The 20,540-nt window shown below is 34.7% G+C and overlaps 1 protein-coding gene across 1 annotated transcript in view; it reads left to right on the top strand.

Moving 5' to 3' along the window:
* Positions 1–20,540, top strand: part of LOC148946718 (oxysterol-binding protein-related protein 9) — a 159,889-nt gene that overhangs the window by 136,196 nt on the left and 3,153 nt on the right. Inside the window, exons 13-14 of the mRNA XM_089096347.1 lie at positions 5,486–5,607; positions 9,714–9,819. Coding sequence (XP_088952473.1) covers positions 5,486–5,607; positions 9,714–9,819 — 228 coding nt within the window. The remainder of the gene's footprint in view (positions 1–5,485; positions 5,608–9,713; positions 9,820–20,540) is intronic.

The raw sequence follows: 20,540 nt of genomic DNA, 5'->3' as shown, positions 1-20,540 counted from the left end.
ATAGCCATTTTGTTCAGCGTAGGCTAGTTGACTTCAAGATAGAAAATATTTTTTTTTTACGAGGACACTCCCCCAGAGGACACTCCCCCACAACCCTCAGGGCAAGGGTTTTAAGTTATGTCCTGAGGGCATATAAGGATTTGTAAGAAGGCGTTGTCGTAGAAACTTCAAAACAGGCTCATTCGATTGGAAATTCAGAGGGCTAGTTCCCTTTAATAGTCGAAAGTAATTGGAGGGGAACTAGCCCCTCCCCCACGCCCATCATTTCCACACACACATCCACTCAAAATTTTAAGATAGACATTTTTGTCAGCATAGTTGATTTCCAGTTTGAAAATATGTTTTTGAGGAGGAAACTCCCCCACAAACCTCAGGGCAAGGCTTTAAAGTTATTTCCTGGGGTATATAAGGTTTTTATAGAAGGCATTGTCATAGAAACTTCAAAAGCGGCTCATTTGATTGGAAATTCAAAGGGCCAATGCCCTTTTTGATAGTCGAATCTGATTGGAGGGCAACTAGCCCCCCCCCCCCCACGTCCATCATTCACCCAAACACATCCAATCGAAATTTTGAGATAGTCATTTTGCTTAGCGTAGGCTAGTTGATTTCTAGATAGAAAATATGTTTTTTGAGAAGGACACTGCCCCACAACTCTCAGGGCAAGGGCTATGCCCTGGGCGCATATAAGGTTTTTATAGAAGGTGTTGTCGTAGAAATTTCAAGAAAGGCTAATTCGATTGGAAATTCAAAAGCTAGTACCCTTTTTAATAGTCAAAAGTGATTAGTAATATTTTTTGTTGTTGTTGTTGTTTATACCAGGGCACTTCGTATCGAAGGAGTTGTCGTGGGAACTTCGAAAGGGGCTCATTCGATAGAAAATAGAAAGGGTTGATGCTCTTTTTTATATTCGAAAGTAATTGGAGGGCAACTAATTCCCCTGCCACTCCCACCCTCCCATTGGTCCATTATGTTTAAGAACTAAATGTTGCCTTTAGAATAAATCAAAATGCACTATGATAAAGCCAATTCCCAATAAGGTATCTCAGCAGTATCCCAAGAACCACTGAGGATATTATTTTCAAACTTTCGAGGCTACTTCTGGTCTTGAAATTTAACCAAATCAAAATAGTGTAAGTGTATCCAAGCTATCAACGAAAGTAAACAGATTTTTTTGCGAATGGTATCAAATTTTCCATTTCAGGTCAACTAGAGGAGGTATGAAACTAAGTTAAACAGTACTATTTGTGTCCAGATTTTTAAAATGGTATATGTTGTTAGAAATTGCTGAAAATTTTCTCCAGCATACAAATAGCAGGCCAAACTATAAAGCCTTAAAAAACGAAAAGACTTAGTGTTGTTTTCTTTTTCCCTGAAAAGACTATGTCAATATAAAACGAACAGAAATTAATTAAAAAAACTTTTTCCAAAAAATAAGTTTTTCAAAGAAAAGTAAAGAACTCAATTAAACAAAAAATGAGCAAAAATAAAATAAAATAATCTACCAAGCTCGAAACTACCACACATTAGCATCGATAAATAAATGAAACTCAAAACGAACAGAAATTACAATAAATAACCGAGTCAAACTGAAAAAGAGGAGAAATTAACATAAGTTGGGCGCAAAACCCCTTTGCCTTCCCAAGACCAGAACAAAATTTGCATTTTACTGAAAAAATATAAATGAATGTGCATTGTCAGTTTAATATACTTATAATGATAGTTAGTAATCAAAATGTTAATATAATTTGATTTATTAAAGTTATAAAAGTAAAAACATTTATATATTTATCAGTAAAGTGCAAATTTTGCTCTGGCCTTGGGAAGGCATAGGCGTTTTTAGCCCAATTTATGTTAATTTCTGCTCGTTTTGAGTTTGACTTGGTTATTTATTATAATTTCTGTTCGTTTTGGGTTTCATTTATTAATTGATGATGATTTGTGATAGTTTCACGCTTGGTAGATTATTTGATTTTATTTTTGCTCATTTTTTGTTCAGTGGAGTTCTTTACTTTTCTTTGAAGAACTTATTTTGTGGAAAAAGTTTTTTCAATTAATTTCTGCTCGTTTTATATTGACATAGTCTTTTCAGGGAAAAAGAAAATAATACTTTAAATCTTTTCGTTTTTTTTTAAGACTTTATAGTTTGGCCTGCTATTTGTATGCTGGAGAAAAATTGTCAGCAATTTTTAACAATATACACCCTTTTAAAAATCTGGACACAAATAGTATTATTTAATTTATTTTCATACCTCCTCTAGTTGACCTGAAATAGAAAACTTACTACCATTCGCAAAAAAATCTATGTAACTTCTTTGACTCAACGGATAGATTAACGTCACATTGAGTTGTTTGAATTTTAAGATAAGATGCTGCTCTGAAATTTGGAGCGCATGACCTCCGGTTACGCTCAGGACTCTACCATATGGCGCTATTTGAAATTTGCATTAACACAGTGCATTTTGATTTAGTCTTGATGTAATATTTAGTTTTTAAACATAATAGGCAAAGGGGAGGGTGGGCGTGGAAGGGGATTAGTTGCCCTCCAATCACTTTCGAATATTAAAAAGGACATCAGCCCTTTCCATTTTCAATCGAATGAGCCCTTTTCGAAGTTCCTATGACAACTCCTTCGATACGAAGTGCCATGGTCTAAACAACAGCAACAAAAAAAAATAATGCATTATACCCACATCGGTCTTTACTATAAAAATGTCAAGCCTTCCCATCACTTTCGACTATTAAAAAGGGCACTAGGCCTTTCGATTTCCAATCGAATGAGCCCTTTTTGAGTTTCTACGACAATGTTTTCTTAAAACACCTTTTATGCCCCCAGGGCATAAATTACAAGCCTTACCCTAAGGGCTGTTAGGGTGGTTGTCATCCTCTAAGACCTAATTTCCAGAACTTTCAACTACGTTAAACAAAATGGCTATCTCAAAATTTTGACTGGATGTGTAACGGGAAATGGTGGGCGTGAGAGGGGCGTTAGTCGCTTTCCAATCACTTTCAACAAAAAAAAAACGCACTAATCCTTTCAATTTCCAATCAAATGAGCCCTTTTGAAGTTCCTACGACAACGCTTTCAATAAAAACCTTATATGCCCACAGGGCATAACTTACAATCCTTACCCGGAGGGCTGTGGGGGGGGGGTTGTCATCCTCAAAGACCTAATTTCCAGAACTTAAAACTACGTTGAATAAAATGGCTATCTGAAAATTTTTATTGCCCTCCCATCACTTTCGACTATTAAAAAGAGCACTAGCCCTTTGAATTTCCAATCGAATGAGCCCTTTTTGAAATTTCTACGACAGTGCCTTCTATAAAAACTGTATATGCCCCCAGGGCATAACTTACAACCTTTGTCCTGAAGGCTCTGGGGGAGTGTCCTCCTCAAAAACATAATCTCTATCTGGAAATCAACTACGCTGAACAAAATGGCTATCTTAAAATTTTGATTGGATGTGTTTCGGGAAATGGTGGGCGTGGAAGGGGTGTTAGTTGCCTTCCAATCACTTTCGACTATTAAAAAGGGCACAAGCCAATCCAATTTCCAATTGAATGAGCCTTTTTCGAAGTTTCTACGACAACTTCTTCGATACGAAGTGCCCTGCTCAAAAGAAAAAAAAATAATAAATAATATATTTCGCCATCATCGCTCTCATATTTAAGTTATGCCCCCTGGGCATAACTTAAAACATTTGCCCTGAGGGTTGTGGGGGAGTGTCCTCCTCAAAAATATATTTTCTATCTGGAAATCAACTACGCTGAACAAGAGGGCTGTCTCAAAACTTTGATTGGATGTGTTTGGGGGAGTGATGGGCGTGGGGGGGGGGGTTAGTTGCCTTCCAATCACTTTCGACTATTAAAAAGGGCACTAGCCACTCCAATTTCCAATCGAATGAGCCCTTTTTGAAGATTCTACGACAACTCCTTCGATACGAAGTGCCCTGGTCTAAGTCCATGAAAAAAAAAATATACATTGTGCCAACATCGTTCTTTACTTAGGCAGCGCGATTGCGCTGCCTATGATAAAGCATAGTTTTGCTTGGTTTTTGAAAAGAAATGTTAAATTTGCACTTTTTTCTGAACAGCTTGTTTCTGACACGGAATAAAAAGAATTCAACACGAACGACCGGAGTATAATAACATTTGGTTCACTTTTTTTATGTTTTGTATTTTAATCCTTCTCTAAGGCGTTAAATATCAAAAACGACTCAAATCATTTCAACCCCAAAAATTATTTTCTTGGGAGTTTCTTCTCATTTTCAGCTTAGCATAGAGGTCACATGCCCAGTGGTAGCACAGTGGATTGGTGATGTATTTGATAATACGGTGCCTGGGGTTCTATTCCAACTGCTGCATGGTTAGGCGAAAGGCTTTCTATCTGTCCCTATAAAAAAAAGCTCCAGCAAGTGAAAAGTTTCTTCGACACCTTATGCGCCTTTAATGGCTCTGGAAGATCCCAGCTACTAACCTCATTTCCCACCTTAACCGCAGCAATGTTATTTTCGTACATAGCGCTGATCACTTTAATGTATAGATCTGGTATACCATACAAGGATAGAACTGTCGCTAAAGCTCTTCTACGGGCTGAATCAAACGCTTGTTCATAATCTATAAAACTAAGGACGATAGGGGTCTGATGACTCAGGCACTTTCCAGTTATTATTCTAATTTGGTTGACGCATGCGGTTGCTTTTCTAAAATAGCGCTGTTCCTTCATTACAACTTTACCTACAGCATCTCCAAGTCTAAAAAGTATCATCATATTAAGTAATTTTCTGTCCAACACAAACCAAGCTAATTCCTCTGTAATTACCACACTCGCTCTGATCATTTTTCTTATAGAGGGGTTTAATTAAAGGTTTCCTAAAATAGCCAAGTACTTCCCCCTTTTTCAAAAATTATGTTTATAATCTACAGTAATTTATTTCTAACTTCACAACCACCATATTTACCACACTATTAGCACCTTGGGCCTTATTTTTTTTTATCCTTTTGGTACTGTCTTCCTTAAAAATGAATATTTCTTCACATCGAAAGTGTCACAAACTTTACCATTCTTATCAACATCTCTTCCTGTAACTTTATCGTGGTTTAGCTAATTTTCAAAATGTTCTGCCCATCTCTCTTTAACTCTTTTCCTTATCACTAATTGTGGCCCTGTTCCTATTTTTAACTGGGACAGGTCCAGACTGACTGTTCCCTCTTAATTTTGTTTTAGCAAGCCAGTACAATATATTACTCTTATGTCGTTAATTTACAAATATTTCGTTTTTCTTTTTGTTCAAAGTAGCTCTATTTCACCTAATGTAAGTAAATATGTATTTCCTCGCAATTTCTCTTCGGAGAAATCACCCACATTCTTCGAAATTATGTTTTTTATTTCGTTAAACGTAGCACATTAAAACGTATGACGTGTTCTATTTGTGAATACGTTGAGTTTCTGTACCGTCGAACTTTCTAATGTGTCTTGTTTTATAGCGAACTGAAGAATTTGTAAATGTCAAAAAGTTACCTATTGTTAAGAAGCGAGTTCGACGCGTTTCAGAACAAGAAGAGTACGAGTCGCGGAGGCTGTGGCAGGATGTTACTATGGGTCTCAAGTAAGTAACTTCAAAAGTCGCAACAACGGAATTCGCTTCCACACCGAGCTGGGTAAACAGAATAAAGGAATCAATTGTTGGTAGTTCCTTGCTGTATTTAATTATTTCAAACCTTGTAATTTTTTACCTTGATTTTTGTGCATTACAAACAAATTTTGAAATGGTAATCTTTTGAATTGTAAAAAACCCAATCTCTTTCGAGACCAAATCCAAGTATTTCGTTTGAGACCTCCGGTCACCCGGCTTCTGTGCCGGGTGTGGACTCTACAACTTTAAGTGGACTCTACAACTAGATGTTTTATTCTTTTCGTTTTTTATTACAAAGAAAAGTCCTTTTTTGATTTCAATAGAGTTAATTGCCCTTTTTCTTCTTGCGACAAGAGGGCTTCAAGGCGATATTTTACGAAAATATGCATTTCCGTGAGTATTCGACAAAACAACAATTTGAAATTGTAATGAAGTGAACAATAAACAAGCAAACCTGTGCTGGATACGAATCTGCATAGTGCATAAGTCTTTGGGAAATATGCAAGAAGAATTTTTTTTTTACCTTACCGTGTAAAAAAAAAAGAATATGCAGATTTATAATAAATAAAACTTTTTACAGTATTATTATTTGTATTGGAAATAATATTACATACATAATAATCAACATTTTGAAATAGTTTCATCAAACAAATGTATGTTTTAATGTGTAAGAAAATATAATTATGCCAAGTCTATCCTAAACTAAATTTAAATGTGCGAACTCGTCCCTTGCCTCCCCATGTAAACTCTTTAAAAGAGACCTATGGTATTATAAAAAAAGATCATTTAAATGGACTGCTGTGTCAGATTGCACTCTATCATCTGGTAGAAAAAAATTTTGAGTTGTTAATATTTGAGCGTTTAGTTAAAAAATATTAATGTTTTTGATTTCATAAAGAATTTTGAAGGACTTTACCAATGTTTTTACGATAAAATATTTTGTATAACATTTTGGCATTTCAGAATTGTTGATGATAATGTTCAGGCGGACTGGAACTATAATTTCAACTACAATATTTCATTCAAAGGGCTTCTAGGCCCTAAGTAAATCATATTCGGGAAATATTAGAAAAGAAATTCAACACCTACGAATCCTGTTCTTCGATTTATCGAGTTTAATTTCATCTTTTCATTGATATTTCATAGGACATAAGTTCCGAGCTATGCTCCATGAAAATTACTCCTTGTGAACCAAATGCTAATTATGTAAGGACCTTCATTTGCCATGAGACAAAAATCTTGAATGTTGTATCAATACTCAAGGAATCAAAATATTTTACTTTTTACATTTCATTCACCAATCACATATTGTTTTATATTATATATTTATTCTCCAAACATGGTATTTTATACAAATATACCATCAACCCAAACCTACCCTACACTTGCTTCAATGTTGAATAAGTGGTATTGGCACTTTGTCCAATTATCTATTTATAAATTTTGGAAATTCGTTTAGTCTTGCTGCACTGGATTCTGATATAAATTTTCTTCAATTTTACCACTTCTAAAACTTGCTGCAACTGTAAGCTACATGAAACTAAAGCCCCAGAAAATACTTCTTCAGCTCATCATGTTGAAAGCCTCTCCATTCCTCTGCTTTATGCTTTATTTTTTTATAAGTCTTTTTTTACCTATAAACTTCCAAAGTATTTGTTTTTATGTCCTTTTCTTTTTTCGGGGAGGGGGGGGGGCAAACCTGGGAATTATTTCTCTTTCTCAGGTAATTGTACAGTATTTTTATAGCCTAAATTCAAAGTGACGCATCAAAAACTTAAGTGGTCCAAAGTGAAAAAAAAAGAAAACAAAGATCGGGTTTACAAACGCCTTTTTGGTAGCGCGAGACACCCCTTATTCAAAACAAACTTCTTTGATACCTCCAAAATATAATATCTTTCCGCCTTTTAGTTTAGTCCCATAAATGTCAGTTCAGTAAGTTTTACAGCATATGAAAAGCTATCGTTTTATCCTCACACACGTTGGTTACCAGCTCTGAGACGTAGAGAGAGAAGGGTCGTCAAGCAATTCGACTGTGGCTACTTCCCATGAAATGCCAGGGATTTGATTTCATTTTTATAATCTCAGCCTAATTTGAGCCGTCTGGCCACTCTCGCTTCCTCTTATGGTCTGTTTAATTAAACTATTTTAGTGTCATGGCTTGGGTACAATTCTAAGTTACCTATGGATTTTTTGTCAGGATACATAAGCTACCTATGGAACTTATTTAAGATACATTTGCTAAGTGGGATCACACTCTGCAGTCGTGAAGAGTAGATTTGTACCCTCTTACTTTGCTACATGCTTAAAGTTTATTAACGAATTTATCAAAACAATGTCTAGAATATGTGCCACTAAAATCATGAAATGTTATAAAAAAAAACGTCATGACACTAAATATCATGACATTACTAAATTTCATGATACTAGAAAATGTCATAAAAATCATCTTCGTCACTAAAAATCCGGTTAATAAAAAGTTGTCGGAATGTGGCAAACTCTTCGTCTTCGTCTGTTTATGTCAGTGGAGAAGCTCTACAAACAAGAAAGCTACCAGAAGTTTTTCTGAGGAAGGACAATAGCAACTTCTACCAGGAGCATTGTTATTTATTTGCTTATTTCCCTCAAAATTGAGGAGTATATAAAATACATACATGAGTATATTAAATTACAAAAGAAAAATGAAATACTTCAACAAACGAAACAAAACATTGATGTTAAATGGCCTTAATGATATAACTGAATAAAATACATAAAAAAACACACAAAATCAAAATTTATTTAGATTCTGGGGGGAGAGAAAAGGGGAAAAGGTATAAAGAGAAAATTTTCAGACTTATGGCAAAAATTATCCTTCTTAATTTTAGCTAATTCCAACGACTCTTTAATTTTAAATTTCAAAACTAATTCAGTGTTACTAACACAAATTGGAAAACCAAGTAAAAATTTACAGTATTTAAAATAGCAAACGCAAATTGAAGAAAAATCGCAGATTTTGAAATCTTGAAAAAGAAGGGTAGGATAGAGAACATAGGATAGGGCAACTGCATTAAAAAGAAAACCTAAAATATCACGACGATAGGTACCTTGCAACCGTATTATTGAGCCAAATGCCTTTCTAATTTTTTTTTTTTTTTTTTTTGAATATTTAAAATTAGCATTGACTTCGAACTTCGGACTGAAGCACAATTAGATAACCCAAGATATAAAAAAAGCATCAGAAACTGGAAATGAAGTACTCCAGTTGCAAATTAGTTCAGCTTGGTTAGTGTCATTAATTGGAAAATGTCACCTTTTTAAGCTTGCTGGAAAGCGTAATGAAACTATCGATTAAACTAGCTTTAGACCTCAGAAAAATAATATCATTAGCATATGTAATAAAAAACACATCCCGCCCCCGAGTGACAAAGGCTGTGGATAGTGAACGAAGACACTCCTCCGCCAAACATACGTTAAAAATATAAGAGAATAAAACTCCACCTTGTCTAACTCCACGACCATCAGAAATTGGATTAGGAAAACAATCAGATGCCCGATATCAGGATCTAAGAACTCTAACCACAGAAAGGGGGATACCACCACTAATTAGGGCCGAAAGAGCAGAAGCATGTGAAATATTGTCAAAGGCTCCTTGTATATCAATTAAAAGTGTATAAAGCGGGGAGCCAGAAGACATTGACTCATTAATAATCGCATCAAAAGTTGTATGGGCATGGTCACAGCCTATTCCTCTTTTGAAGCCTTCTTGGCTAAGGCCAACATCCAAATGTTTAAAAAGACCCTTTATATACAATTCAAAAAGCTTGCCAATTATAGAACCCATTGTTATCGGTCTTTAAGAATCACAAGATCGCAGATCTCTTTTACTGGATTTTGGAATAGGAGTTACCCCCCCCCCAACCTTAAAAGATGAAGAACATTACCATATTTGAGGATAAGGTTAAAAGAATTTTACCTATATTTAAATGGGAGGTCTTGTCTTTCTTGTCTGTCAGCATTTTTGGGTTTTCCTGTGGGCCATCGCTCCTCCCTGATGGTGCCCACAATTGTGGACACTTTTAATTGGTTTAAATATCTTACAGGCTTAATGACATTCCTCGTGCAACTGGAAGTAAACATGCCCTAGAAGAGAGACAACGGAATGAAGCGAAACAGCGCGCAGAAACCGGTGAAAAGTGGGTGACCAAAGTAAGTCCCGTTTGTCCTCCTCATTACTTTGTTAGTAATTTGCAGTTCAGGTAAATCAGGCCTGTTGACTTACCAGAATTCAGAGTAAAACTTGACGCTGAATCTACAGACAAAACAAGGAATTTGACGCACTTATGTAGCTTAGAAAATATTTTCTCCCTTTATGTAGTACTTTAAAATTTGCATTAAGAATAGAAATTTTGAGTGGATTTGGACGGTGACGCCATTTTAGACAGCATTTTAGAGCTTTGTAATATCGTTGCTGTGTTATTCTACTATAGCTGGTCTTTTTTTGTATTTAGATTGAACCGTGACTATTGAACCAAGAAAAACAAATAATTATACTAGTTAAGGAACCCTATGACCATTCCATAATTACAAAAAGTTGAATCAGGGTGAGTTCCGAAGTCTTTTTGATTTGTTTTTTTTTTCGTATTTTTTATGACCGTTTGACAGGTGTTTATGGCTGTCTCCCGAAAACCATTTGAAAGCCATGGCTATTCTATTTCCTTTTCCCTGGTGCTTGTTATGTTACTTCGGCTAAAAAAAAAATTTAAGTCGGGGCAAAAATTTCATTTCGTTTGTGTTGCCGTACTAAAGACCTGCGAATTCCAACCTTTTCAAACCCCGTACCCCCTAAAAAATAATTTTATCATGGAGTGCCCCTACAACAATTATAAGAAAAGAACAGTGAAAACAAAACTAAATCCAACTTGGATACTTTTTATAACATAATTTCAAAGTAATAAAACATATTGTATTGTTAATATTTAAGCAATTTAGCATCAACATTCATACTTACATTTATAAAGAGAAAACTTGCTACTTCTGAATGAGGTCCTTGAGCTTGGATATTTGTGCTAAACTTTTTAAATCTCGACCAAATGATGGAGGAAGAGCCTGTCAGAACAAAAATTTCGTTTCAAATAATTCGGTTCAAGTAAAAAATTTCTTTTCAAATAATTCGGTTCAAATAAAAAAATGGCGTTTCAAATAAAAATTCGGTTGGCATACCGTAGACGATAGTTGACACTTGCCAATAATTGTCAGCAAGATGACTAAAGCAGCGGTTGGGGAACATTTTTAATCATTACCCCAAAATATTTTTCGTGCAAGTTGATATTACCCCATGGCGAAGAGCAAAAAAAACGAAATCGCCTGTTTCTAGCATCTTTCATATTATATCCCCTCATAACAATTTTGAAGAGAAAATAATAGATAGAAACTTAATTCAAACATCATTTATTCAATTTATCAATGTAATACCTAGTACTAGTAATACATATGGGTAGTAATAGTAATATATGTAATATATATAACAAATGGAAACCTCTTGGGGTTCAATTGAGGGTTGCCATTTTCGGGTACTGTAACAAATTATAATAGTAATAATGGTGGTACAAACAAAATTCGAATTTGAAAAAATTAGAAAAAAGAAGAATTGAAAACATGCTTCCTTCACCTTCTGGAGAAATGATGTTGTTTCATGTTCGCATATGTCGCGAAATTGCGAATATTCCGCTAAATTAACAATATTGCAGCAAAAAGCATACCTTAGGCAAATAAGTTGAAACTTCTAAGGTTCATAATATTGCTACAACTTTTGCTACTGCTACAGCTATTATTGCTGCTACTATTGAACTTATTCAAAATAGTTTAAGTGCATCCAGGTTGTCAAAATGGGGCAGGGGGAATTTCTTAGGACTGGAACAGAATATAAAGTAGAAACTTTCAGGGAAAGCTTACGTTGCTTTGTCACGTCCTTTACACGATAAATGCAAGAAAATGTAAGTGGAAGCCATCCCCCCAATCCTCTCTGGACCTTCAAGAAATGCCAAATAAACAAATATTCCACCAACTGATCAAGATTATACATAGTTGCAAAAAAAATTGTTTAAGTTGCAAAAAAATACTAACAGGTTTATAAAATAGCAAATTAAGATTATATACTTTTTACTCTCAAAACTTTCATTTTTACCCCATTTGGGATAATTTGCCCCGGTTCCCCGACCGCTGAACTAAAGGATACAATTAGTCGATGTATGATTTACTGAAAAAGGTAGATCTAACCAATCTAATTGACATGAAAAAATCAGCTTTTGGGCAAATAATATGGGAAACTGAAGAAAGCGGAAAATGTGTACTTTGCGAATGGTTAGATAGGAATTTAAAACTACTAGCTCCATTGATAGTAGAGCGCTGAACAGTAGAACTGCAAGAAATCAGAACAAGTTTAATTCCTATTCATGAATATCTAACTTACTATGATAGCCCCCAGTTAATTCCAACCCAACTATGGATTTTTGACAGTTAGGTGAGCGTGTCGTTTTGAAGCCTTTTTCATTGACTAAGATGTGTAGATAACATTTACCGTCAGGATGGATGGAAGACATAAGATTTGTCTAGTTCTCCTCATTACTTAATGTTGTGCCTTTTTGTTAAATTGCTTTTTTGATCTTTGGCCCTATGTGAAATTAAGAAAGAAAATATATAGAAAAAAATATCAACTGATATTTTTAACTGGGTTATTGTAAATTAGTCTACAGTGATTACTGGAAAATGATAGATGACTCTAGTTGCTTTATCGCAGAGATGAACTTAAGCGTTTTGTATACTATCAATTTGCTATATTCTTTGTTATAGGTCTTAGATAATCTTAACTTGTGAATTTGATTATGTTGGTACAATTTTCAAACGATGGTGGATCGAATATTCTACCTAGGAACTATACACTTAGGAAGAATTTGGCGAATGATGACCGACCAACTTTTACTTAGAGTTGGCCTAGGAAAGGCCTCCGTTTCTATAAACTTGATAATTAAACTCGAGTTGTCTGTCTTTCCTAATATTGCCATAAATATCTGTCGTTAGTTTACATTCTATTTTTAAATCCTACTTGTAGCACTTTCGTGTTTTATGAATTTCTTTTGATGTAAAATAATCACCTGATTTGAACCCACCGACCTCCTTCCCTAAATGTTTCTTTGACTTTTAAAATGGTCGTAAAATACAGACCCTTCAGCCCCACTCTGAACATGTGTTTGTTGTTGTCAAAATGACATTTATGTCATCATCGGACGTTTATGACCAAAGCAGGGTGACTTGGATACGTATGACCAAAGCAGGGTGGCTTTTTGTATTCTATTAACCTTTATTTTGTCGAGAATGAATTAACTCGCTTTTCTAAAATGAGGGGTTTAAGGGTTTCTTTTTTCGGTTTTGGTGCAATGCCTTAAATATCTTGAGAGAAGCCAAATCGAAAGAAACTTTCATTCAACTTTATTGTACACAGAAATACACTTAACACGAGCTCATATGGATATTATTTTTAGGTGTTTTTGGTTTCTTTAAAGCAGAGGTTGAAATGTTAATAGATTGGCTATCGAGACGATACTCGATTAGTGTAATTAAGTCTGGATGATGGCTAAACACCAATTGCGTGGGTATTAAACCTTGACAAGTCCACTTAGTAATGAAATAAGGAACGTCTATCTGTTAAGGTCTCTCTGCCTCGCTTAAGTGACTTCGAGAAGTAAATGATTGGGTGCTTGAGAATGCACTATCTTCTCGTCCAAGAGTTCAGATTGGACAAAACTTTTCACTTGAAGACCATGACTACGCTGAAGATGTCGGAATCCTCTCCAACCCAGAGAAAGCACAAACTATGCTCGATGATATGATTACTTGGGTAGATCGAATTGGCTTAAAAATCAGTTCAGGAAATACAAAATTTATGTCAATAAATCGCACTGATCCTCTTTCGCTAACTGTATATCAAGTAGAGTTGGATCAGGTCGACAGCTTCACATACCTTGGCTCCCAACTTAGTACTGATGGATCATTGGACGCCGATATTCAATAGCGATTGCAGAAAGCACAGACGGTCTTTGCTTCCCTCAGAAAACCATTGTGGAACTGGCGTAAAATTAGTGTATGCACTAAAGTTTGAGTCTAACTGGCTTTGGTTCGAACAATCCTTCTTTATGGATGCGAAAATTGTTCAGTGAAGCGACTACATGAAAATGCACTGAAGGTGTTTCAGCATACCTGTCTGTATAATATTCTCATGATACACCTGGGTGATCGCATATGAGTCCTCTGATCCTCACGATACACCTGAATGATCGCAAATCGGTTCTCAGGGGTCTGAGTGGATATACTACGAATATGTGGTATCAAGAGATGCGTTGCCATTACAATGGCAGCCGAAAAATTGGTAGAACTTGGTTAAATCAGATCTTGAACCTATTGGAGAGTCCGGAAAGTTCGGTCAGAGATTGACAACCCACTGGCACCCACTTGCAAAGCAGGTGGCATCAGACCACACTATATGGCCCAAACAAGTCTCGAAGATCCTTGATGCCGGGGAAGGTGGAAACGCCTAGTTCCCGCCACTAGTAAAAGTACAAGCAAGAGCAACACAATAATAAACATACAACCGTAGTGTTCAACACTACGGTCCAATATGTGTTCAATAGTGTTCCAGATTATGTTCAATAGGGCTATTGAACGGTTCTTGGCGTTTATCCTCCCGGGCAATTACCTCCCCCTCCCCCCCCTCCAGAAAAATATGGCACCAAAATGTCTAAGAAGGTTCAGTTATCCTTTGAAAGGATAGTTGGCTTTGGGAACCAACAAATTCTAAACTGTTTAAGTTTTTACGGACGAAAGCGTTGTCAAATTCTACGAGTTTGTTTTTCTTATCTTCCATGTGTAAAACTACAATGAATAACCATTAAAAAATCAATGAAACTCAAAAATAACTGAAATTACAATAGATAACCTAGTCAAACTGAAAACGAGTATGGCTGACAACACTCATGTCTTCTCAAGACCAGAAAATAATTTGAACTTTCCTAAAAAAAAAAAAAAAAAAAAAAAAAAAAAAATACTGATAATTATTCCTTATAGTCTTAATAATTCGTTATTTGTTTAAGTCAAAAATTGAAAACATTTAGAATATATTTTGTTTTCAGTAAAATGCAAATTATGTTCTGGTCTTGAAGAGGTGTGGGGGTTGCCAACCCTATTCAAGTTAATTTTTGCTTGTTTTGAGTTTGAATCGGTTATTTCTTGTAATTTCTGTCGTTTTGGGTTTAATTCATTTATTGATGGCGATTTGTGGTAGTTTTACGCTTGGAAGATTATTTGAATTTATTTCTACTCATTTTTGGCTTAACGAGGCTCTTTACTATTCTTTGACAAACTTGTTTTGTCGAAAAGAATTTTTTAATTAATTTCTGTTCATTTTTATTGACATAGTCTTTTTCATGGAAAAAAATATTTTGTATCATTTTTTTCTATTATACTCCGTAGTTTTTACTTTGACGATTAGTTAACTTTATTTCTGCTCATTTTTGGCTTAATGAGGCTATTTAATTTTCTTTAAAAAACTTGTTCCGTATGTTTCCCATTAACAAATACTATTTGTAAGTAATTAAATAAAAAAACAACAAGTTTTTCAATTGAAAGTAAGGAGCAACCTCAAACCTTAAAACGAACAGAAATTATTACGTATATGAAAGGGGTTGCCTCCTCCTCAAGACCTCACTCTTTACGCTAAAGTTCTTTTTTTATGTAGAATTTTAGAACAAAGCTTATTGTTCTAATTAGACAGCCATTGTGTTTAAGGAATCGTTCTTAAAGAATTAGGACAAAAAGTCAAAACTTTAGCGTAAAGACCAAGGTCTTGTGAAAGGGGAAACTCATTTCATATACGGTACGTAATAATTTCTGTTCGTTTTAAGTTTTGATGTTACTCCTTATTTTTAGTTGAAAAAACTTGTTTTTTTTATTTAATTTCTGATTGTGTTTTAAATAATAATATTGGGAAATCCGACTCTCTCTCCGTGAAAAAATCCGGTACTTGTGTACTATACGCCACTCACTCAAGTTTACGATGTGTAAAACTCGAGAACAAACCGGTTTCTCCATTAGTTTCTTCGTTACTTTAGAAACAAATTTGGGCTATATATTTGTACATTAGGGGGGGGGGGGTGGGGGTTAAGTATAGTGGGTCCGCATGCGAAGTGTGTTAGGTACAATTATTCTCCATATTATGAAGTGAAAATTGTTTTCTGACATCAAAATATCCAAATACTTTACCCCCCCCCCCCATTATGTGCAAATATATAGCCCAAATTATATATTTACCATCTAGTCTGTCACTTGTCTGTGTCTTGTCTCGGGCTAAGCTGAAAGAAACTAACGAAGAAACCAGTCTGTTCTCCAGTTTTACACTTCGTAAACTTGTGGTTGGCATATAATACATAAGTACCAAAATTCTTTCTCCCTACGGAAAATAAAAAAACAAAAATCAAATAACATCCTCAAATCTGGAAAGCCTTATTTCCCACATGGATGTATTTTTCGTTTAGTAATTTTCTGCGGGAGGTACTTTTCGGGGGGGGGGGAGAGTAAACGCCCTCCACCTATTGAACATATATAGACTAGTGGGAATGTGTAAAAATTAAGCAATAAAAGTGAGTATTTTATAATCAAAAGAAAATCAGGTTTCTATTAATATGTCAATAGTCGACTAAAGAGATAAATATGACAGAACAGCCTAATTGATCTTTCTAAAAAGATGCTTTTGTTCGTAATTCATTAAATAATTATTTGAAGTGTTTAGTCTTGAATGATTATATTAATATCTATATTAATGGATATTATGAAGCATATATAATAACCTATGATAGTGGGATAATATGGCAGTGGATAGTAGGGTGGTGTCTTTTGCTATAGTAATCAAGAAAGTCGTAGTTTCTAGAGCTCCATCATGATATATTTCTTTCGCTCATTTTCTCCTGATCTTTGAGACACGTTACATATTTTCAAAATTGGCGCCCGTTAAGCGTAAAACTACATAACCGTATATGGAAGTCCTTTTCTTTAAAAATGGAGTTGCCGGTTGTTGTTAATTTCTAAAAACTGTTATGCTATAATCAATTTAAATTAATTATTTAAATAAACATAATCAATTTAAAGAATCAGATTTCATTTTAGTTTCCTCAGAACTTTAAAGGCTCAGTCCAAAGCTCTTGATCGAATCACCGTTTTTTGCAGATTTATAGTTTTAAAAAAAAAAAACAGGAAAAACCCTCATCCAGTGATGATATAATACATAAGTAGTATAATCTATAAAAGGAAATCACAGTTTGAAAAATCACCACTTGAATACCTTGAAACGAAGTTCCAGTAAGCAGTTTTGTAAATTTTTTTTTTTTTTTTTTAATCTAGAGAGTTGAGATTGTTTTTTCAATGAGAATAAGAAAAGGGCCATTTTTCATTGAATATACTCCAAAAAAAGGTATTTTTCTAAATCTATTCCGGGCAAAAATAACAGAGCACCCCCCCCCACGCAATTGCCGCCACCGGAACTAGCAGACAACTGTAACATCATAGACAGATGTTTAAAGGCTCAACCCGAAGCTCTTGATCAAAACTGGGTGCTTTTTGTGGTTCTATAGTTGAAAAAACATTGAATAGTAATAGAGTTTCGAGGTTTTCTCATTGTCACAAATTTCCAGCACGTAATGAACGGGCGACTGAGAACGGTAAAGATCATAAGAAAAACACCATTAATGAGGACTTGGTCGTTTAGTGGTTTGGACGCTTCGTTGTGGCCCTGGTAATTTATGTTCGAATCTTTGATAAGACATTTTTTAAATAGAGGTTTTCTTTCTAACCCCCATTTATTTCTAATTATCAGTTTTCCTAAAATATTGAAGTCCAAGCAGCAAAAATAATAAAAGCAATCTTTCTGATTAGAAATTCTAAATTCTTTGCAGCATTGGATATATAATAACACGATTTTTCGTAAAATATTAATAACTACACATCTTAAATTCTTTTAATATCCTTTCGGTTTCTAGAATTTGTACATTATTCATATAAAATTAGACATCCTTGGGCTTCTTATGTGACAAAATTTTAGTGTTTTTTTAAGGGAAAGTTTGAGACAGATGCAAAGTTAAACCTATATTTAGTACCCTTTTTCTAGCAGAAATAATATTGACTTCTAAGGGTCCTTCGCCTAAGTTGGACAAAGACTTTCTTGTAAGGTTTATTGTCTATATTTTCAAAACCTTAAAAACACAAAAATTCATTTTTAAAAAGTGAAATTTTCCGATAAAAGTAAAGAGCAGATTTGAAATCTAAAACGAACAAAATTACTACTTCGCAGTTTAAGCGGCATATTTTTGATAAAGTATTGTAAATAAGTTCTTCGTATTTCCATGTAATTTTAGAATTCTGAAAAACTAACGCTTTGTTAAAAACTAAGGTTGTTTCAATTTTTTGTGGCGTAGAGTTTATTGATTTCATTACCGGCAAAAGACTATTGGGAGCTTTATAAATTATATTTTTCTTTCTGCAAGCCATTTAAGGATTTTACTGCCTCTAATTCTGTGTTGAGGCAGTAAAATGTTGCGTCATGTTTGTGTTTTCAGTAAAGCGCTACCGATTTTTTTTCTTAGAATTCTACAAATATAGGGAAATATCACGGGCCAGTTTATTCAAAATATTTTTTTTCCGAAAATTATGGCATAATCTGCAAACCAGTAATTTCTGTTCATTTTATTTATGTATTAAATAATAATACATTTAGTTCTTTAAGAGAAAGCAAGGAACAACATTAAAACTTAAAACCAACAGAAATTATTCGGTATATGAAGGGGGTTGCCCCCACCTCCAACGCTTGTTAAAGTATTTTAGTGCTTTAAAAAAAACTTCTTATTCCAATTCAACTGCCCCTTGTGTTTCAGCAGTGTTCTTAAAAAACTAGGAAAAAAGTCAAAGTTTAGCGTAGAGAGTGAGGGGTGGAGTTGGGGATGCTCCCCCTCATATATGGAATACTCTCTATTCGTTTTGAGTGTTAGTGTTGCTCCTTATTTTCAGTTGAAAAAAACTTCTTTGTTTATTTTTTTTATTCAATTTCTGATCGTTTTCAAATTTATGCCGGGAAATCCTTATCGTCTATCTGTTTGAAATTCCTCCTCCATCCCCCCACCCCACGAAAAATGCTTCCTGTGGAAAATCCCCCCGCCGAAAAGAATTTTTTATATTTCTTGATAAAAAAAAACTGTATTTAAACAATGGACAATTGCATAGCTTGCAGTGATTTCTCCGCAGGCTATGGGGGGTCATGTCATCTCCATAGGCATAGTTAGTGGACGTTTCAACTATTCTGAACGGACTGGCTATCTCAAAATTTTGATCGGATGTGTTTGGAGAAAAAAGGGGCCCATAAGGAGGACTAGTAGCCCTCCAATTTTTTTGGTCACTTAGAAAGAACACTAGAATTTATAATTTCTGTTCGATTGAGCCCTTTCCTGAACTTCATGGACCATTGGTTTTCATACGATCATCCCTGAGGTAAATAAAATAATGAAAATCAACAAATAAACACGCATCCATGGTCTTTCTTCTGGGAAAAAACACAAGATTCCTCATTTTTTAGATAGGATCTTGTAACCTCTATAGTTATGTTTCGTAATAGTGTGATTTTCATTAAGATCACTTGACTTTTGGGGTGTTTAATCTGGGGAAGGTAAACAGGAAGGGTGTGTGAAAGCACAGGATGGTTGGCCCCAGCCCCCCATCACACTTCCTGGCTGAGGGGCCAAGAAACGGAGATCACCACCACCGGTAGGGACTGTAAAGTTCAATGCCTTATTCTTCTCCTTTTTTACCTTTACCTTGTAGCTTTTAATATGTAACGTAAAATTTAATGAATTTTACATATTTACAATTGACATGAAACGCCCATTCTTTTGATGATTAATTGCAATCAAACTTCTTGTTTTTAGAGTTTCGGTATGTACTGGGGCGAATCGCTCCTTACTTGCAGTTTGTTCCCACGAACTGTTTGAAAGATGTTATAACCATCTTCCCAAATACCTTCAATTTGACCAAAATCTTTTTGACTAAAATTATTTTATTAACATTTATAGTCTTTGTTACTTTGAACAAACTGATACACGTGAAACTTGAGTTCTTCTGCGAAAAAAAAAAGATTTTTTTATGTTTTTTTTGTACTTTTTTATTGCTTTTCATTAAGTCGAATTTAAAGGAATCTCTTTCGTGTAAAGGTACAACATGGGTGCCCATAATGGGGGTGGGGGGAAGGGGGAGGGCGCCAGCCCCCCCCCCCCTCCACCGGGCTGGATGACGGTGTCATATATTTGTATTAATTTAACAAACTTTTTCCACCGAATAAGTTTTCAAAGAAAAGTAAAGAGCTCTATTAAGCTATAATAATCTTCCAAGCATAAAACTGCCACAAATCACTATCAACAATTAAAATGAAACTCAAAACGAACAGAAACTAGAATAAATAGCCGAGTAAAACTCAAAACGATTAAAAATTAACATCACTAGAGCTGACAACCCCCATGCCTTCTGAAGACGTGAACATAATTTAGGCTTTACTGAAAAAAAAAGAAAACAAATGACCGTGGATTGTCAGTTTAATATACCCATACTGATATTTATTCTTAAAAATAAAAAAAAAGGTAAAACAAGAGTGAGTAAAAAAAGTTTTTAACTTATTTAAGTAAAAAAAAGTGAAAACATTTAAACATATTTTGTTTTCAGTAAAGTGCAAATTATGCTCTGGTCTTGAGAAGGCATGGGGGTTATCAGCCCTACTAATGTTAGTTTCTGCTCGTTTCAAGTTTGACTCGGCTATTTATTCTAATTTCTGTTCATTTTAAGTTTCA

The sequence above is a fragment of the Artemia sp. Qi Xiang Cuo genome, chromosome 11 (genome assembly GCF_049724085.1).
Source record: "Artemia sp. Qi Xiang Cuo chromosome 11, ASM4972408v1, whole genome shotgun sequence".
Lineage (NCBI taxonomy): Eukaryota > Metazoa > Arthropoda > Branchiopoda > Anostraca > Artemiidae > Artemia > Artemia sp. Qi Xiang Cuo.
The sequence above is the reverse complement of the archived record's forward strand: the minus strand, read 5'-3'. Positions and strand labels throughout refer to the sequence as shown.